The following is a 20,976-nucleotide window of genomic DNA, read 5'->3' as shown; positions in this document are numbered from 1 at the left end:
GAGAGGGGCGCGGGGGGGGAGGGAGAGGGCGCGGGGGGGGGGGAGGGGAGAGGGCGGGGGGGAGGAGAGGGCGCGGGGGGGAGGGAGAGGGCGCGGGGGGGAGGGAGAGGGCGCGGGGGGGAGGGAGAGGGCGCGGGGGGGAGGGAGAGGGCGCGGGGGGGAGGGAGAGGGCGCGGGGGGGAGGGAGAGGGCGCGGGGGGGAGGGAGAGGGCGCGGGGGGGAGGGAGAGGGCGCGGGGGGGAGGGAGAGGGCGCGGGGGGGAGGGAGAGGGCGCGGGGGGAGTTGGGAGAGGGCGCGGGGGGAGGGAGAGGGCGCGGGGGGGGAGGGAGAGGGCGCGGGGGGGAGGGAGAGGGCGCGGGGGGGAGGGAGAGGGCGCGGGGGGGGAGGGAGAGGGCGCGGGGGGGAGGGAGAGGGCGCGGGGGGGAGGGAGAGGGCGCGGGGGGGGAGGGAGAGGGCGCGGGGGGGGAGGGAGAGGGCGCGGGGGGGAGTGGGAGAGGGCGCGGGGGGAGTGGGAGAGGGCGCGGGGGGAGTGGGAGAGGGCGCGGGGGGAGTGGGAGAGGGCGCGGGGGAATTGGAGAGGGCGCGCGGGGGAGTGGGAGAGGGCGCGGGGGGAGTGGGAGAGGGCGCGGGGGGAGGGAGAGGGCGGCGGAAGGCTTGCAGAGGAGCACTCAGCGCTGTGTCACCCCTTACCTGTGAAGTGTAAGACCTCTGCCCACTGCTTGCAGACGTACACCCGGATATCAGTGCCACCCACGGCCAGGTAGGTGCCACTCTGGTCAAAGGTCAAGCATTTCACCTGCAGGGGGGCAAAGTTGAAAGGTGAGGGTGGGTAAGACGAACATTTTCAGCCGCGCCACTCGTCACTGGGAGCGGAAACGACAGGGGAATTTTCCCCGGGGTCTGGCAGCCGGGATCTCCCAGGGCCCCGGCTCACCCCAAAGAGGCCGTGAGCAAACACTCCTCCCTCGATGGCACGACGCAGCAGCTCAGAGAGAAACTGAGTGAGTGCGAGGGCTGGAGGAGGGAAGGAGTCACGTCTCGAGCTCGCAGCCAGTGTCCGGCGGGGCGGGGGGACATTCCCAGTCTGTGGCAGTTGGACGGATTGGTCTGGCTCGCTCTGGGTTCACACTTTATTAATCGCAGCCAATGGCGGTGAGGGGGACACTCGCAAACTCACCACAATCCGACAACACCCACACGCGCTCGACGGACAAAAGGCTTCCGGAAACTTCTACAACGCTGCAATCAATCATCGTGCAGCAAGATCCCACACCCAAGTATCCGAAAACCACCCAGAGTATTGTCCATTATCACAGCTCGTGTGGGAGGCGGGCGATACAGCACTCCCTCAGCACTGACCCTCTGACAGTGCGGCACTCCCTCAGCACTGACCCTCTGACAGTGCGGCACTCCCTCAGCACTGACCCTCTGACAGTGCGGCACTCCCTCAGCACTGACCCTCTGACAGTGCGGCACTCCCTCAGCACTGACCCTCTGACAGTGCAGCACTCCCTCAGCACTGACCCTCTGACAGTGCGGCACTCCCTCAGCACTGACCCTCTGACAGTGCGGCACTCCCTCAGCACTGACCCTCTGACAGTGCGGCACTCCCTCAGCACTGACCCTCTGACAGTGCGGCACTCCCTCAGCACTGACCCTCTGACAGTGCGGCACTCCCTCAGCACTGACCCTCTGACAGTGCGGCACTCCCTCAGCACTGACCCTCTGACAGTGCGGCACTCCCTCAGCACTGACCCTCTGACAGTGCGGCATTCCCTCAGCACTGACCCTCTGACAGTGCGGCACTCCCTCAGCACTGACCCTCTGACAGTGCAGCACTCCCTCAGCACTGACCCTCTGACAGTGCGGCACTCCCTCAGCACTGACCCTCTGACAGTGCGGCACTCCCTCAGCACTGACCCTCTGACAGTGTGGCACTCCCTCAGCACTGACCCTCTGACAGTGCGGCACTCCCTCAGTACTGACCCTCTGACAGTGCGGCGCTCCCTCAGCACTGACCCTCTGACAGTGCGGCACTCCCTCAGCACTGACCCTCTGACAGTGCGGCACTCCCTCAGCACTGACCCTCTGACAGTGCGGCACTCCCTCAGTACTGACCCTCTGACAGTGCGGCACTCCCTCAGTACTGACCCTCTGACAGTGCGGCACTCCCTCAGCATTGACCCTCTGACAGTGCGGCACTCCCTCAGCACTGACCCTCTGACAGTGTGGCACTCCCTCAGCACTGACCCTCTGACAGTGCGGCACTCCCTCAGTACTGACCCTCTGACAGTGCGGCGCTCCCTCAGCACTGACCCTCTGACAGTGCGGCACTCCCTCAGCACTGACCCTCTGACAGTGCGGCACTCCCTCAGCACTGACCCTCTGACAGTGCGGCACTCCCTCAGTACTGACCCTCTGACAGTGCGGCACTCCCTCAGCACTGACCCTCTGACAGTGCGGCACTCCCTCAGCACTGACCCTCTGACAGTGCGGCACTCCCTCAGCACTGACCCTCTGACAGTGCGGCACTCCCTCAGTACTGACCCTCTGACAGTGCGGCACTCCCTCAGTACTGACCCTCTGACAGTGCGGCACTCCCTCAGTACTGACCCTCTGACAGTGCAGCACTCCCTCAGCACTGACCCTCTGACAGTGCGGCATTCCCTCAGCACTGACCCTCTGACAGTGCGGCACTCCCTCAGCACTGACCCTCTGACAGTGCGGCACTCCCTCAGTCCTGACCCTCTGACAGTGCGGCACTCCCTCAGTACTGACCCTCTGACAGTGCGGCACTCCCTCAGTACTGACCCTCTGACAGTGCGGCACTCCCTCAGCACTGACCCTCTGACAGTGCAGCACTCCCTCAGCACTGACCCTCTGACAGTGCGGCACTCCCTCAGCACTGACCCTCTGACAGTGCGGCACTCCCTCAGTACTGACCCTCTGACAGTGCGGCACTCCCTCAGCATTGACCCTCTGACAGTGCAGCACTCCCTCAGCACTGACCCTCTGACAGTGCAGCACTCCCTCAGCACTGACCCTCTGACAGTGCGGCACTCCCTCAGCACTGACCCTCTGACAGTGCAGCACTCCCTCAGCACTGACCCTCTGACAGTGCGGCACTCCTTCAGTACTGACCCTCTGACAGTGCGGCACTCCCTCAGCACTGACCCTCTGACAGTGCAGCACTCCCTCAGCACTGACCCTCTGACAGTGCGGCACTCCCTCAGCACTGACCCTCTGACAGTGCGGCACTCCCTCAGCACTGACCCTCTGACAGTGTGGCACTCACTCAGCACTGACCCTCTGACAGTGCGGCACTCCCTCAGTGTCAGTGATGGGGGGAATGGGGAGTGGATAGAGGGAATTTTACCTCGTAATGTTCGTCGAGCTGGATGGTTTTGAAGTTCTTGAGCTTGCGCAAGTCCCAGAGTTTGACCTGGGAGTCGTCAGCCGCGGTTGCTAGGTAGTAACCGTTCTCCGAGAAGGCGATGCTGGTGATTGGTCCAGAGTGGCCGGGGAAATTGGCCACATTCGTCCGTTCCTGCGGGGAGGGGTGAGGGGTACAAGAGTGAGGAGAGAATAACTACCGCCCCACCCTCCCTCCGCCACACTCACCGCCACGCCCGAGTGTCCCTCTGCCACACTCTCCGCCACGCCCGAGTGGCCTCGCCCTGGCAGCCATCTTGTTTGACAGCTGAAAAACCCTCCTAAAAGTTGGCCCATTGACCAATCGCTTGTGGTTGTGTTTGGAGATAAATATTCCCCCTGAACGCCGGCCTGCCAAAGGAGGTCAGCACTTCAGCCCAGAGAGAGTTGGCTCCATTGTCCACTCAGGGATAAGAGGCGAGGGGATTCACCACTTGACAGCCCAGGATGCTTGGCTTGCGGCCTTGGCCAATCAGAGGCTCCAGTCTCGGTGCCTCGGCCAATCGCAGAGTACGTGGCTTGGGGCCTCAGCCAATCACAGAGTCCTGGGTTCGATGCCTCGGCCAATTGGACTGACAGGGATAAGAACACTGGCCAATCACAGGTTCTGGGGCTTGGGTGTCGGCCAATCACAGGGCACGAGGGAGCAGCCAATTGGTGGGATTGAAATTGGGCCAGTGGCCAATAACTAGGCCTGGGCCTTGTGGCACCAGCCAATGGGGTGTGGGGATTGCCATTGGGAAGCTGGCCAATGGCATGTAGGGATCAGAATTGGGAGACTGGCCAATGGGGTGTAGCGATTGCTGTTGGGATACTCGCCAATGGGGCATAGGGATGGCCATTGGGAGACTGGCCAATGGGGTGTGGGGATGGCCGTTGGGAGACTGGCCAATGGGGTGTAGGGATGGCCGTTGGGATACTAGCCAATGGGGTATAGGGATGGCCATTGGGAGACTGGCCAATGGGGTATGGGGATGGCCGTTGGGAGACTGGCCAATGGGGTGTAGGGATGGCCATTGGGAGACTGGCCAATGGGGTGTAGGGATGGCCGTTGGGAGACTGGCCAATGGGGTGTAGGGATGGCCGTTGGGGCCCTGGCCAATGGGGTGTAGGGATGGCCGTTGGGAGACTGGCCAATGGGGTGTAGGGATGGCCGTTGGGGCTCTGGCCAATGGGATGTAGGGATGGCCATTGGGAGACTGGCCAATGGGGTATAGGGAATGCCATTGGGAGACTGGCCAATGGGGTGTAGGGATGGCCGTTGGGAGACTGGCCAATGGGGTAAAGGGATGGCCATTGGGAGACTGGCCAATGGGGTGTAAGGATGGCCGTTGGGGCTCTGGCCAATGGGGTGTAGGGATGGCCGTTGGGATACTAGCCAATGGGGTGTAGGGATGGCCGTTGGGGCTCTAGCCAATGGGGTGTAGGGATGGCCGTTGGGGCTCTGGCCAATGGGGTGTAGGGATGGCCGTTGGGGCTCTAGCCAATGGGGTGTAGGGATGGCCGTTGGGGCTCTAGCCAATGGGGTGTAGCGATGGCCGTTGGGGCTCTGGCCAATGGGGTGTAGGGATGGCCGTTGGGGCCCTGGCCAATGGGATGTCGGGATGGCCGTTGGGACTCCGGCTGGAGACGCTCTGATGTAGCTGATACAGGGATGGGGCTGGGACAGCCCTGGGGTTCCACGCGCCAGGTCTGTCGAGTGCCAATCGCAGAAGCCCAGTGCCCTGCCCCCACCTACCTTCAAATCCCAAATCTTGATCTGTGAGTCAATGGTGCCCGTACCGAAGATAAGACCATCAGGGTGGAACTGTGCACAGGTCAGGGCTGGGGAGAGAGGGAGGGAGGAGAGGACACAGCAGGTTAATAAACCGCGGCGGTCACCCCGATGGTCTGGTAATGAACGGCCAAAACACGCCCTCCTTAAACTCTGCTCCAAACATGGACAGTTCTAGCCCATTGGCAAAGCACGGGCGGACACTGTGCCCACCCTGGCAAGACTCCAGAGTCCTACTGCAATGCCCCACGGGTTTAACCATCCCACAACCTCAATTCGGCACGACTCTCCCCAATGCACCATCGAAAGCATCCTGTTCACGTTTCACAACTTGGTAGCTTCAGGTTTATAGGTGTCCAGATCACCAACAACCTGTCCTGGTCCCCCCCACGCCGACACTATAGTTAAGAAAGCCCCACCAACGCCTCTACTTTCTCAAGAGGCTCAGGAAATTTGGCATGTCCGCTACGACTCTCTCCAACTTTTACAGATGCCCCATAGAAAGCATTCTTTCTGGTTGTATCACAGCTTGGTCTGGGCTCCTGCTCTGCCCAAGACCACAAGGAACTACAAAGGGTGGTGAATGTAGCCCAGTCCATCACGCAAACCAGCCTCCCATCCATTGACTCTGTCCACACTTCCCGCTGCCTCGGGAAAAGCAGCCGGCATAATTAAGGACCCCACGCACCCCGGACATTCCCTCTTCCACCTTCTTCCGTCGGGAAAAAGATACAAAAGTCTGAAGTCACGTACCGACCGACTCAAGAACAGCTTCTTCCCTGCTGCTGTCAGACTTTTGAATGGACCGACCTCGCAATAAGTTGATCTTTCTCTACACCCTAGCTGTGACTGTAACACTACATTCTGCACCCTCTCCTTTCCTTCTCTATGAACGGTATTCATTGTCTGTATAGCGCGCATGGAACAGTACTTTTCACTGTATCCCAGTACATGTGACAATAATAAATCAAATAAACTGTTAATTCTGGACACAATTCCCAACTAGAACATTTCCTGAACATTTCTTTCCCACACTATACACTGACGAAGGGTTATCCAGACTGGAAGCGTTGGCTCTATTCTCCCCCCACAGACGCTGCCAGACCTGCCGAGATTTTCCAACATTTTCTGTTTTTGTCCAATATTACAGAGCAGAAACTGGCCGTTCAGCCCATCAGCTCCCTGCTGGTTTTTCTGCTCTGTACAAGCCCCCTCCCTTCTCCTCCTCCCCGCCCCCCACATCTGCCTCTTCTCCCGTTCCTTTCTTAGCTCAGGTATATCCAGCTCCCCCGAAACACAGCGACACCATTCACCTCCATCGCGTCCTGTGGGCGCCAGCTCCACATTTACCCCCGCAGACCAAGTGGTTTCTCCTGAATTCCCCCCCTGGCCCCAAACCCGATTGGATTTATCAGACCATAAGATATAGGAGCAGAATGAGGCCATTCGGCCCATTGCTTCCACTCCGTCATAGCTGATAAATTCCTCAACCCCAATTTCCCACCTTACCAATCAAGAACCTGTCTATCTCTGTCTTAAAGACACTCAGTGACCCGGCCTCCTCTGTGACAAAGAGTTCCACAGATTCACCACTCCCTGGCTGAAGAAATCCCTCCTTATCGCGGTTCTAAAGGGCTGTCCCTTTCCTCTGAGGCTGTGCCCTTGGATCTTAGTCTCTCCGACTAATGGAAACATCTTCCCCGCGTCCACTCTATTCAGGCCTTTCAGTATTCTGGAAGTTTCAACGGGATAATCAGTGGGCGTCGCGGGTCCCTCTGTCCCCGTGGGTCCCTCTGTCCCCGCGGGTCCCTCTGTCCCCGCACTCACCTTGGAACGATGCCATTATGTCTGTTTTGCCTCTCCTTACTTTTTAATTGATTTGTGGGACATGGGTGTCGCTGGCTGGTCCAGCATTTATTGCCCAGTTGCCCCTTGGAGGGCAGTTGAGAGGCACCCACATTGCTGTGGCTCTGGAGTCACATGTAGGCCAGACTGGGTAAGGACAGCAGATTTCCTTCCCGAAAGGGAACCAGATGGATTTTTCCGACAATCGGTCATCAGTAGATTCTTAATCCCAGATATCTTTTATTGAATTCAAATTCTGCCGTGGAGGGATTCGAACCCGGGTCCCCAGAACATCAGCTGAGCTTCTGGATTCATAGTCTAGCGATAATAACACTTGCCCATCACCTCCCCTTATCCTTTCTTCCAACTCGCATCACCTCCCGCCTCTCTGCATTGAGCTAGAACCCCGACAGGGCAGGAGGAGGCCGTTCGGCCCATCGGGTCTGCACCGACCACAATCCCACCCAGGCCCTATTCCCGTAACCTCATGTATTTACCCTGCTAATGGCCCTGACACAAAGGGGCAGCGTGGCATCCATCTAACCCGCACGTCTTTCGGAGTGTGGGAGGAAACCGGAGCACCCGGAGGAAACCCAGGCAGACACGGGGAGAACGTGCAGACTCCGCACGGACAGTGACCCGAGCCGGGAATCGAACCCGGGTCCCTGGCGCTGCGAGGCAGCGGCGCTAACCCACCGTGCCGCCCTTTCCACGAGCCACTTGTCCACCCCGTTCTGCCTCCCCTATCTGTGTCACAGCTGGCACCGCCCCTGTTCTTTGCCAGGTCCGCCAGCGCTTACCACATCCAGCCACTTCATCTGTGACCTTGGTCAGAACACGGCCTGATCGGATATCAGAGAATGCCCAATACTGCGGAGAGAGAGAGAGAGAGAGAACTCAGTTAATGCAGAGAGGCTGGGATTGTTCTCCATGGAGCAGAGAAGACATTTCCATTCGTTGGAGGTGAGCATCCGAGGTCACGGCCTCAGAGTGAAGGGACGACCCTTTCGAACCGAGATGAGGAGGGATCTCTTCAGCCAGAGGGTGGGTGAATCTGAGGAACTCTTTGCCACAGAGGAGGCCGGGTCAGAGTGTATCGAAGACGGAGATAGACAGGTTCTTTATTGGTAAGGGGGGTCAAAGGTTACGGGGAAAAGGCGGGAGAATGGGCTTGAGAAACTTATTAGCCATAGCGGAGCAGGCTTGATGGGCCGAATGGCCTACTTCTGCTCCCATATCTTATGCCTCGTGATTCTGTGCTATCACTATATTCGATGTTTGAGGGAGGACGGGGACTGCTTTAAGATGCTGCGTTTTGTTACAGGCGGTCGGCTTGTCTGGAGGGAACGCAGCAGATGCTGTAAAGCAGGATAATCACTCCCTTTTAGCCATGTAAGTGAATTAGGAATCTACTGATGACCATGAAACTATTGTCGATTGTCGGAAAAACCCATCTGGTTCACTAGTGTCCCTTTAGGGAAGGAAATCTGCCGTCCTTACCCGGTCTGGCCTACATGTGACTCCAGAGCCACAGCAATGTGGGTGTCTCTCAACTGCCCTCAAATGGCTGAGGGAGACACTCAGATCAAGGAGCAACTAGGGATGGGCAATAAATGTTGGCCCAGCCAGTGACGTCCATGTCCCACAAATAAATAAAAAAGCGCTTATTTAGCAGAATGCTTAATGAGCTTTTGCTTATCAAAGAAAAGGACCCTTGGAGTGTTTCTTGATTGAATTAAGGGAAGGAGCTAGGTTGGTAGCTAAGAAAAAAAGCTTTCGGAGTTCAGTTGCTGCAGAGGGATGTTTATAGATAGCAGCCTACAAGCCGCGCTCTCTATAAAATCTCTCTCTGGAAGCTCCTTAGCTGTTAACAAAGGTTAAAGCAATCATGCTTTATATTAGAGGAGGTGGTGCTGGAAGTCTTAAAGCGCATCAAGGTAGATAAATCCCCGGGACCTGATGAAGTGTATCCCAGGACATTGTGGGAGGAAAGTGCAGGTCCCCTAGCAGAGATATTTGAATCATCGATAATCACAGGGTGAGGTGCCTGAAGATTGGAGGGTGGCAAATGTTGTGCCTTTGTTTAAAAAGGGCTGCAGGGAAAAGCCTGGGAACTACAGGCCAGTGAGTCTCACATCTGTGGTGGGTAAATTGTTGAAAGGTATTTTGAGAGACAGGATCTACAGGCATTTAGAGACACAAGGACTGATTAGGGACAGTCAGCATGGCTTTGTGAGTGGAAAATCATGTCTCACAAATTTGATTGAGTTTTTTGAAGGGGTAACCAAGAAGGTAGATGAGGGCAGTGCAGTTGATGTTATCTACATGGACTTTAGCAAGGCCTTTGACAAGGTACCACATGGTAGGTTGTTGCACAAGGTTAAATCTCACAGGATCCAGGGTGAGGTATCTAAATGGATACAAAATTGGCTTCTTGACAGAAGCCAGAGGGTGGTTGTAGAGAGTTGTTTTTCAAACTGGAGGCCTGTGACCAGCGGTGTGCCTCAGGGATCAGTGCTGGGCCCACTGTTATTTGTCATTTATATTCATGATTTGGATGAGAATATATGGTTTGTAAGTTTGCAGATGACACCAAGATTGGTGGCAGAGTGGACAGTGAAGAAAGTTATCTCCAATTGCAACGGGATCTTGATCAATTGGGCCAGTGGGCTGACGAATGGCAGATGGAGTTTAATTTAGACAAATGCGAGGTGATGCATTTTGGTAGATTGAACCAGGGCAGGACTTACTCAGTTAATGGTAGGGCGTTGGGGAGAGTTACAGAACAAAGAGATCTAGGGGTACATGTTCATAGCTCCTTGAAAGTGGAGTCACAGGTGGACAGAGTGGTGAAGAAGGCATTCGACATGCTTGGTTTCATTGGTCAGAACATTGAATACAGGAGTTGGGACGTCTTGTTGAAGTTGTACAAGACATTGGTAAGGCCACACTTGGAATACTGTGTATAGTCCTGGTCACCCTATTATAGAAAGGATATTATTAAACTAGGAAGAGTGCAGAAAAGATTTACTAGGATGCTACCGGGACTTGATGGATTGAGTTATAAGGAGAGGCTGAATAGACAGGGACTTTTTTCTCTGGAGCGTAGGAGGCTGAGGGGTGACCTTATAGAGGTCTATAAAATAATGAGGGGCACAGATCAGCTAGATAGTCAATATCTTTCCCCAAAGGAGGGGAGTCTAAAACTAGAGGGCATAGGTTTAAGGTGAGAGGGGAGAGATACAAAGTGTCCAGAGGGGCAATTTTTTCACACAGAGGATGGTGAGTGTCTGGAACAAGCTGCCAGAGATAGTAGTAGAGGTGGTACAATTTTGTCTTTTAAAAAGTATTTAGATAGTTACATATAGAGGGATACGGGCCAAATGCGGGCAATTGGGACTAGCTTAGGGGTTTAAAAAAAAAGGGCGGCATGGACAAGTTGGGCCGAAGTACTGTTTCCATGCTGTAAACCTCTATGACTCTGCCTGGATTTGCTGACTTATTAGAGTGGCATTTAAGGGAAATATTGCTCAATTGGAACTGTATTGTGATAAGTTGTGTTTGTCTCTTTTCATGTTCAACAACTGTTTGAGGGTTAAGAGTTAAGCTGTTTCATTTTCCAGGCACAATGGTTAGCACTGCTGCCTCACAGTGCCAGGGACGCGGGTTCGATTCCCGACTCGGGTGACTGTGTGTGTGTGGAGTCTGCACATTTTCCCTGTGTCTGCGTGGGTTTCCTCCCACACTCCAAAGGTGTGCAGGTGAAGTGAATTAGTGGGATAAATATGTTGGGTGACGGGAAAGGGCCTATTTGCGTTCCACTGTGTATTCAGCAGGGTAAGGATCAGTCACTGTGTATTCAGCAGGGTAAGGATCAGTCTCTGTGTATTCAGCAGGGTAAGGATCAGTCTCTGTGTATTCAGCAGGGGAAGGATCAGTCTGTGTATTCAGCAGGGTAAGGATCAGTCACTGTGTATTCAGCAGGGTAAGGATCAGTCTGTGTATTCAGCAGGGTAAGGATCAGTCACTGTGTATTCAGCAGGGTAAGGATCAGTCACTGTGTATTCAGCAGGGTAAGGATCAGTCACTGTGTATTCAGCAGGGTAAGGATCAGTCTCTGTGTATTCAGCAGGGTAAGGATCAGTCTCTGTGTATTCAGCAGGGTAAGGATCAGTCACTGTGTATTCAGCAGGGTAAGGATCAGTCACTGTGTATTCAGCAGGGTAAGGATCAGTCACTGTGTATTCAGCAGGGTAAGGATCAGTCACTGTGTATTCAGCAGGGTAAGGATCAGTCTCTGTGTATTCAGCAGGGTAAGGATCAGTCACTGTGTATTCAGCAGGGTAAGGATCAGTCTCTGTGTATTCAGCAGGGTAAGGATCAGTCACTGTGTATTCAGCAGGGTAAGGATCAGTCTCTGTGTATTCAGCAGGGTAAGGATCAGTCTCTGTGTATTCAGCAGGGTAAGGATCAGTCACTGTGTATTCAGCAGGGTAAGGATCAGTCTGTGTATAAATGTACCCATAAAGCACAGGCCTCCCCCCACCCCACAGAAATGCCAACATTGTCCCCTCACCTGGTCATCGGAAGCACTCAGCAGGTAGTCACCAGTAGCGTGGAGACTGAGGCCGGTGACGGCCCCCTCGTGCGCCCGCACCACCTGCACGCAGGACGTGGTGGAGACCGACCAGATGCGGATGGTTGTGTCTGGCGAGGCCGAGAAGACGATGTTCTGCCGGGGGAAGGGAAACGGGAGAGTCGCGGTTAGTTACTTCAGTCCGCCTGCAAAATCAAGAGGCTAAGCAAGATCCCAGCAGCCGCGACACGCTGTGACGGAGAGGGGGCGGGGGGGGGAGGGGGCCTCACCTCGCTGGGGTGGAACACCACGCTGGTGACCTTCTTGCCGTGACCTTTCAGCGTGGCCAGGATCTGCTCTGAGTTCTTGTCAAACACCACCACGTTCTTGTCCGCACCGCCTACGGTGGAGAGAGAGAGAGAGACACAGAGCGGTCAAAGAGCTGGCGTGAAGGGTGGGGAGGGGGAGTGCAGGGGGCGGCACTGGAGGAAGGCGGGTGAAGACTGGAGGTGGCAGTGGGGCAAAGCGAGAGAGAGACAACGGGAATCTGTGGAAATGACATCAGATTAACTAGGCCGGAGTTGAGGCCTGGGATTTTCCTGCTCTCCACACGGGGGACTCAGTCCTGCATGGTGGGGAGTGATATCAGGCTAACTCGGTACTAGGCCGGGATTGAAGCCTGGCATTTTCCTGCCGTGTGTCTGATGGCCTCAGCACCTCACGCTGAGGTCAGGCGAACTCAGCATTAGGCTGAGAAAGCCACCATCGCCTCTACTTTCTCAGGAGGCCAAGGAAATTCGGCATGTCAGCTACGACTCTCACCAATGCACCACAGAAAGCATCCTGTCCAGATGGATCATAACTTGGTAGCTTCAAGTTTTTAGGTGTCCAGATCACCAACAACCTGTCCTGGTCCCCCCACGCCGACACTATAGTTAAGAAAGCCCCACCAATGCCTCTACTTTCTCAGGAGACTAAGGAAATTCGGCATGTCAGCCACGACTCTCACCAACTTTTACAGATGCTCCATAGAAAGCATTCTTTCTGGTTGTATCACAGCTTGGTCTGGGCTCCTGCTCTGCCCAAGACCACAAGGAACTACAAAGGGTTGTGAATGTAGCCCAATCCATCACGCAAACCAGCCTCCCATCCATTGACTCTGTCTACACTTCCCGCTGCCTCGGGAAAAGCAGCCAGCATAATTAAGGACCCCACGCACCCCGGACATTCTCTCTTCCGCCTTCTTCCGTCGGGAAAAAGGTACAAAGGTTTGAGGTCACGCACCGACCGACTCAAGAACAGCTTCTTCCCAGATTTTTAATTGGGAATGGGGTGAAGGGTTATGGGGATATGGCAGGAAAATGGGGACGAGGAACATATCAGCCATGGCGGAGTGGACTCGATGGGCTGAATGGCCTCATTCCGCCCCTGTATCTGATGAATTTATGATTGGGGGACACCCAACAGAATCACAACACGTCACACCTACCTGTGAGGACCTTGGCAGTGTCCGATGGGCAAAGGTCAAGGGCCAAGATACCTGGCACGCTGGCACTGTGTAAACCCTGCAAACCAGAGAGAGAGAGCAGTCAGGGAGAGAGCATCGCCAGCACAAACCAGAGAGGGGGAGAGCAGTCAGTCAGGGGGGGGGGGGGGCAGTCAGTCAGTGGGGGGGGGGGAGCATCGCCAGTTCAACTCTGAGCATCATGTCAAAAATCGCCCCGATTCGCAGTGACATCATTCAAGGAACGGGAGGCCATTCGGCATGCTGTCCCATTCAACACCAACAACACTTTGCACCAGCCCCCCGTCACCTCTGTAACCCTCTCTGTAACCTCCTCCAGCCCCGACACCCCTCCCTATCTCTGTAACCTCCTCCAGTCCCTACACCCCTCCCTATCTCCGTAACCTCCTCCAGCCCCTACACCCCTCCCTATCTCTGTAACCTCCTCCAGTTCCTACACCCCTCCCTATCTCTGTAACCTCCTCCAGTCCCTACACCCCTCCCTATCTCTGTAACCTCCACCAGCCCCTACATCCCTCCCTATCTCTATAACCTCCTCCAGCCCCAACACCCCTCCCAATCTCTGTAACCTCCTCCAGTTCCTACACCCCTCCCTATCTCTGTAACCTCCTCCAGTCCCTACACACCTCCCTATCTCCGTAACCTCCTCCAGTCCCCACACCCCTCCCTATTTTTGTAGCCTCCTCCAGCCCCTACACCCCTCCCTATCTCTGTAACCTCCTCCAGCCCCTACACTCCTCCCTATCTCTATAACCTCCTCCAGCCCCAACACCCCTCCCTATCTCTATAACATCCTCCAGCCCCAACACCCCTCCCTATCTCTGTAACCTCCTCCAGCCCCAACACCTCTCCCTATCTCTGTAACCTCCTCCAGCCCCTACACCCCTCCCTATCTCTGTAACCTCCTCCAGCCCCAACACCTCTCCCTATCTCTGTAACCTCCTCCAGCCCCTACACCCCTCCCTATCTCTGTAGCCTCCTCCAGCCCCTACACCCCTCCCTATCTCTGTAACCTCCTCCAGCACCTACACCCCTCCCTATCTCTGTAACCTCCTCCAGCCCCTACACCCCTCCCTATCTCTGGAACCTCCTCCAGCCCCTACACCCCTCCCTATCTCTGTAACCCCCTCCAGCCCCTACACCCCTCCCTATCTCTGTAACCTCCTCCTGCCCCTACACCCCTCCCTATCTCTGTATCCTCCTCCAGCCCCTACACCCCTCCCTATCTCTGTAACCTCCTCCAGCCCCTACACCCCTCCCTATCTCAGTAACCTCCTCCTCCCCCTACACCCCTCCCTATCTCTGTAACCTCCTCCAGCCCCTACACCCTCCCTATCTCTGTAACCTCCTCCAGTCCCTACACACCTCCCTATCTCCGTAACCTCCTCCAGTCCCCACACCCCTCCCTATTTTTGTAGCCTCCTCCAGCCCCTACACCCCTCCCTATCTCTGTAACCTCCTCCAGCCCCTACACTCCTCCCTATCTCTATAACCTCCTCCAGCCCCAACACCCCTCCCTATCTCTATAACATCCTCCAGCCCCAACACCCCTCCCTATCTCTGTAACCTCCTCCAGCCCCAACACCTCTCCCTATCTCTGTAACCTCCTCCAGCCCCTACACCCCTCCCTATCTCTGTAACCTCCTCCAGCCCCAACACCTCTCCCTATCTCTGTAACCTCCTCCAGCCCCTACACCCCTCCCTATCTCTGTAGCCTCCTCCAGCCCCTACACCCCTCCCTATCTCTGTAACCTCCTCCAGCACCTACACCCCTCCCTATCTCTGTAACCTCCTCCAGCCCCTACACCCCTCCCTATCTCTGTAACCTCCTCCAGCCCCTACACCCCTCCCTATCTCTGTAACCCCCTCCAGCCCCTACACCCCTCCCTATCTCTGTAACCTCCTCCTGCCCCTACACCCCTCCCTATCTCTGTATCCTCCTCCAGCCCCTACACCCCTCCCTATCTCTGTAACCTCCTCCAGCCCCTACACCCCTCCCTATCTCAGTAACCTCCTCCTCCCCCTACACCCCTCCCTATCTCTGTAACCTCCTCCAGCCCCTACACCCTCCCTATCTCTGTAACCTCCTCCTCCCCCTACACCCCTCCCTATCTCTGTAACCTCCTCCAGCCCCTACACCCCTCCCTATCTCTGTAACCTCCTCCTGCCCCTACACCCCTCCCTCTCTCTGTAACCTCCTCCTCCCCCTACACCCCTCCCTATCTCTGTAACCTCCTCCTCCCCCTACACCCCTCCCTATCTCTGTAACCTCCTCCAGCCCCTGCACCCCTCCCTATCTCTGTAACCTCCTCCAGCCCCTACACCCCTCCCTATCTCTGTAACCTCCTCCAGCCTCTAGACCCCTCCCTATCTCTGTAACCTCCTCCAGCCCCTACACCCCTCCCTATCTCTGTAACCTCCTCCAGCCCCAACACCTCTCCCTATCTCTGTAACCTCCTCCAGCCCCTACACCCCTCCCTATCTCTGTAGCCTCCTCCAGCCCCTACACCCCTCCCTATCTCTGTAGCCTCCTCCAGCCCCTACACCCCTCCCTATCTCTGTAACCTCCTCCAGCACCTACACCCCTCCCTATCTCTGTAACCTCCTCCTCCCCCTACACCCCTCCCTATCTCTGTAACCTCCTCCAGCCCCAACACCTCTCCCTATCTCTGTAACCTCCTCCAGCCCCTACACCCCTCCCTATCTCTGTAGCCTCCTCCAGCCCCTACACCCCTCCCTATCTCTGTAACCTCCTCCAGCACCTACACCCCTCCCTATCTCTGTAACCTCCTCCAGCCCCTACACCCCTCCCTATCTCTGTAACCTCCTCCAGCCCCTACACCCCTCCCTATCTCTGTAACCCCCTCCAGCCCCTACACCCCTCCCTATCTCTGTAACCTCCTCCTGCCCCTACACCCCTCCCTATCTCTGTATCCTCCTCCAGCCCCTACACCCCTCCCTAACTCTGTAACCTCCTCCAGCCCCTACACCCCTCCCTATCTCAGTAACCTCCTCCTCCCCCTACACCCCTCCCTATCTCTGTAACCTCCTCCAGCCCCTACACCCTCCCTATCTCTGTAACCTCCTCCTCCCCCTACACCACTCCCTATCTCTGTAACCTCCTCCAGCCCCTACACCCCTCCCTATCTCTGTAACCTCCTCCTGCCCCTACACCCCTCCCTATCTCTGTAACCTCCTCCTCCCCCTACACCCCTCCCTATCTCTGTAACCTCCTCCAGCCCCTGCACCCCTCCCTATCTCTGTAACCTCCTCCAGCCCCTACACCCCTCCCTATCTCTGTAACCTCCTCCAGCCCCTACACCCCTCCCTATCTCTGTAACCTCCTCCAGCCCCCTACACCCCTCCCTATCTCTGTAACCTCCTCCAGCCCCTACACCCCTCCCTATCTCTGTAACCTCCTCCAGCCCCTACACCCCTCCCTATCTCTGTAACCTCCTCCTCCCTCTACACCCCTCCCTATCTCTGTAACCTCCTCCAGCCCCTACACCCCTCCCTATCTCTGTAACCTCCTCCAGCCCCTACAACCCTCCCTTATCTCTGTAACCTCCTCCAGCCCCTACAACCCTCCCTTATCTCTGTAACCTCCTCCAGCCCCTACAACCCTCCCTTATCTCTGTAACCTCCTCCAGCCCCTACACCCCCTCCCTATCTCTGTAACCTCCTCCAGCCCCTACAACCCTCCCTATCTCTGTAACCTCTGAGATCTGGCTGCCGTCAGTGGTGGTGGGGGCGAATTCAATAGGGTCTTTTAAGAGACTCCTGGATGAGTACATGGAGCGTAATAGGATGGATGGTTGTAGGTAGGTCTAGAAGGTAGGGGTATGTTCGGCACAACTTGTGGGGCCGAAGGGCCTGTTTTGTGCTGTAGTTTTTCTATGTTTCTCTATCTCTGCATTCCTCCAATTCCGGCCTCTCGAGCATCCCCGAGCTCTCGAATTCCCTCCCTAACCCTCTCTGCGTCTCCTTTGAGAGACATTTCGGAAAACCTCCCATTTTGACGGAGCTTTTGGTCCACGTCTGCTCCTGGCTCAGATTATTTGAATAATGGTCACTGGGATGTTTAACCGCGCGAGAAGGGTGATATAAATGCAAATTGTTCTTATTGAGATGATGTCCAGCTGGAACTTACCACATGGGAGGCCACCTGCCTGTACTTGCTGAGATCCTCCCCTCTCACCAATTCCTCGGGGACAGTCTTGCCTCGCTGCAGAACAACAGCCAGTTTACAACACGTCAGTTCCATATGCCCACCCCCCTTCATATAATCGGCTGTCCCACATGGCCCCCCCATTTATAAAATGGTCTGTCCCACACACACCCCCATTCATAGAATAGTCTGTCCCACATGGCCCCCCCCCCATTTATAAAATGTTCTGTCCCACACACACCCCCATTCATAGAATAGTCTGTCCCACATGGCCCCCCCCCCCATTTATAAAATGTTCTGTCCCACACACACCCCCATTCATAGAATAGTCTGTCCCACATGGCCCCCCCCCCATTGATTAAAATGTCTGTCCCACATGGCCCCCCCCATTAATAAAATGGTCTGTTCTTCATGGACCCCCACCCCATGTTTACAAAATGGTCTGTCCCACACGTCTCCCCCCACATGTTGGGGAGAGTTTAAGCTTTGCGCCAGGGGGATGGGTGGGCAAGGGGGCCGGGGGGGTGGGGGGGCAGGGGGCCGAGGGGGGGGGGGGGGGGGGGGGGCAGGGGGCCGAGGGGGGGGGGGGGGGGGGGGGGGGCAGGGGCCGAGGGGGGGGGGGGGGGAGAGGGGGGCAAGGGGGCCGGAGGGGGAAGAGGAGGGGCAAGGGGGCCGAGGGGGGGGGGGGGAAGAGGAGGGGCAAGGGGGCCAAGGAGGGGGGGGGGGGAGAGAAGGGGGGCAAGGGGGCCGGCGGGGGGGGGGGGGGAAAGGGGACCGGGGGGGGGGGAAGAGGAGGGGCAAGGGGGCCGGGGGGGGGGGGAAGAGGAGGGGCAAGGGGGCCGAGGGGGGGGGCAAGGGGGCCGAGGGGGGGGGGGGGGGGGAAGGGGACCGAGGGCGGGGGAAGGGGACCGAGGGCGGGGCATGGGGGACCGAGGGTGGGGCATGGGGGCCGAGGGAGGATGGGGGGGCAGGGGAGGGGGGCAAGGGAGGGGGGGGCAAGGGAGGGGGGGGCAAGGGAGGGGGGGCAAGGGAGGGGGGGCAAGGGAGGGGGGGCAAGGGGGCCGAGGGGGGGGGCAAGGGGACCGAGGGGGGGGGGCATGGGGACCGAGGGGGGGGGGCATGGGGACCGAGGGGGGGGGCATGGGGACCGAGGGGGTGGCATGGGGACCGAGGGGGGGGGCATGGGGACCGAGGGGGACGGGGGGGGGGGGGGGGGGGAGGGGGCCAGTCACCGCGGGGTGAGGGTGGTGCTGCACCGTTGCAAGGATTCAGAGCAGGGGGATTGGGAACAAGGGGTAAAGCCGGTGAGGAGAATCAGGAAAGCGAGAGGCGGAGAAATCCAGGGCCCAGAGTTAGATAAAGACCAAGTAAAAAAAACAGTGGGAAAGGGAGAATAAAGGTTAGAATTCCCCCTCAGTATTTGTACCGGATGCTTGGAGCATTCGGAACAAAGTGGGTGAATTAGTTACACAGCTGGGGGGAAAGGGCTGTGATACAGTTGGCATGAGGGAGGGGGGGCTCCAAAGTGAGCAAGGACGGGAACTAAAGGTTGAGGGTCATTGAGTGTTTGGGAAGGAAAAGGTGGTGGAATTGCAATGTTGATCAAAGATGATATTGATCCGATATTGGGGAAAGTTATCAGCAGAGAAAATCTGTATGGATCAAGCTAAGAAGTAACAAGGGACAAAAACCATTGTTGGGGGTGGGATACGGACCACACAACTTCAGTGGGAATGTTGGGAAAAGCATTAGACAGGAAATCACCCGGGATTATGGGCAACGTTAATCTGCATATAGATTGGGAGTCAAATTAGACACAGTCCAATGGCGGGGGGTTTCTGGAGTGCGTACGGGGTGGTCTGGAGCAACACATTGAGGAACCAATAGGGGAGCAGGCCATCTTGGACTGGGTGCTGTGCAATGAGAGAGGGTTAGTTGGCCATCGAGCTGTGAGAGAACCCTTGGGGAAGAGTGATCATAATATGGTCAAATTCTTTGTCAGGGTGGATAGTGATGTGGTTGATTCTGAGACCAGGGTCCTGAATCTCAGTAAAGGGAACTGTGATGGTAGGAGGCATGAATTGGCCATGATGGACTGGGAAACATTACTGAAAGAGAGAGACAGAGAGACAGAGCGAGACAGAGAGAGACAGTGCAAGATAGAGAGACAGAGATAGAGAGACAGAGAGAGAGAGACAGAGCGAGACAGAGAGCGAGACAGAGAGAGAGACAGAGAGCGAGACAGAGAGAGAGACAGAGAGAGAGACAGAGAGAGAGACAGAGAGAGAGACAGAGAGAGAGACGAGAGAGAGACAGAGAGAGAGACAGAGAGAGAGACAGAGAGAGAGAGAGACAGAGAGAGAGACAAGAGCAAGATAGAGAGAGAGAGAGAGAGAGAGACGGCAATGGAAGCCATTTAACGAATGAACAGGTGAACTCCAGAAGCTGTTTGTTCCGATTTGGCACAAGAGCGGTCAGGGAATTAATTGTGGCCAAACCATGTCCGAGAATGGAAATTCGAGACAGCATCAAATTCCAGGAAGCAGCACAGAAATTGGCAAGAAAAGCGACAGGCCTGAGGATTGGGAGCAGGTTAGAATTCAGCAAAGGAGGACCAAGCGATTGGTTAAGAAAGGAAAAACGGATTGTAAAGGTTTCTGTCGATATGTAAAGAGAACAAGATTGACAAAAATGAAAGTTGGCCCCTACAGTTAGAAACGGGGGAATTTATAACGGGGAATAAAGAAATAGCTGAGGAATTAAATTTGTTCTTTGCTTCAGTCTTCACACAGGAAGACATGAAATAATGTTCCAGAAGTTCCGAGAGAAACATGTGTTAGTGAGGAGCTGAAGGAAATCAGCAGTTGTAGAGAAATGGATTTGGGGAAATTGATGGGATTGAGGTGGATAAATCTCCAGGTCCGGATTATCTCCATCCCAGAGGAGATCCATGGGTGGTAATTTTCCATCCTTGCCACAGGTGAGTGTGTGCGGGAGCGGGAGGCGGGGAGCGAGAGACCTTCTCATTCGCTGGCCACTTTTACTAATCATGCTTTTGAAAAGTAACAATGTATTGGACTTCCATGACTTCACTTTTGCTCAGTGCTGGAGTCTTTTCTCACTACGGCAAGGGCTTTGTAAAATTCAGTACATTCTCGGGCCAAATGATACCGTTCTGAAATTTGCTCACTTCAGTGAGGAACAAAAACTGAAAATGTGTCCCCCCCCCCCCAACCCTGTGAACGGGCCAGACAGACCCAGAACAGAGAAGCTCCGTCTCAGCCTACCTTCTTACGCTCCGTGGTCAGCACAGTCGCTTTATCCTGAAGCTGCAGAGACAGAGCAAAACACTGTGAGTGCGTCTGCACCTCCTCCAGCCCCGACACCCCTCCCTATCTCTGTAACCTCCTCCAGCCCCGACACCCCTCCCTATCTCTGTAACCTCCTCCAGCCCCCTACACCCCTCCCTATCTCTGTAACCTCCTCCAGCCCCTACACCCCGCCCTATCTCTGTAACCTCCTCCAGCCCCGACACCCTCCCTATCTCTGTAACCTCCTCCAGCCCCTACACCCCTCCCGATCTCTGTAACCTCCTCCAGCCCCGACACCCCTCCCTATCTCTGTAACCTCCTCCAGCCCCCGACCACCCCCTCCCC

General features: G+C 56.2%; 1 protein-coding gene across 1 annotated transcript; it reads right to left on the bottom strand.

Annotated features, from left to right (window-relative positions):
* Positions 1-690: 690 nt before the first annotated feature.
* On the bottom strand, positions 691-20,670 carry prpf19 (pre-mRNA processing factor 19; the record flags this gene model as incomplete). The annotated part of the gene is made up of 9 exons (XM_078208700.1): positions 691-796; positions 3,377-3,547; positions 5,171-5,256; positions 7,852-7,921; positions 11,628-11,783; positions 11,918-12,027; positions 13,117-13,192; positions 17,303-17,377; positions 20,608-20,670. Coding segments are annotated over 9 exons (913 nt in total), but the record flags the coding sequence as incomplete, so codon positions are not given.
* Between the last annotated feature and the right edge of the window lie 306 nt (positions 20,671-20,976).

The sequence above is a fragment of the Mustelus asterias genome, unplaced genomic scaffold (genome assembly GCF_964213995.1).
Source record: "Mustelus asterias unplaced genomic scaffold, sMusAst1.hap1.1 HAP1_SCAFFOLD_4237, whole genome shotgun sequence".
Taxonomy (NCBI): domain Eukaryota; kingdom Metazoa; phylum Chordata; class Chondrichthyes; order Carcharhiniformes; family Triakidae; genus Mustelus; species Mustelus asterias.
The sequence above is the reverse complement of the archived record's forward strand: the minus strand, read 5'-3'. Positions and strand labels throughout refer to the sequence as shown.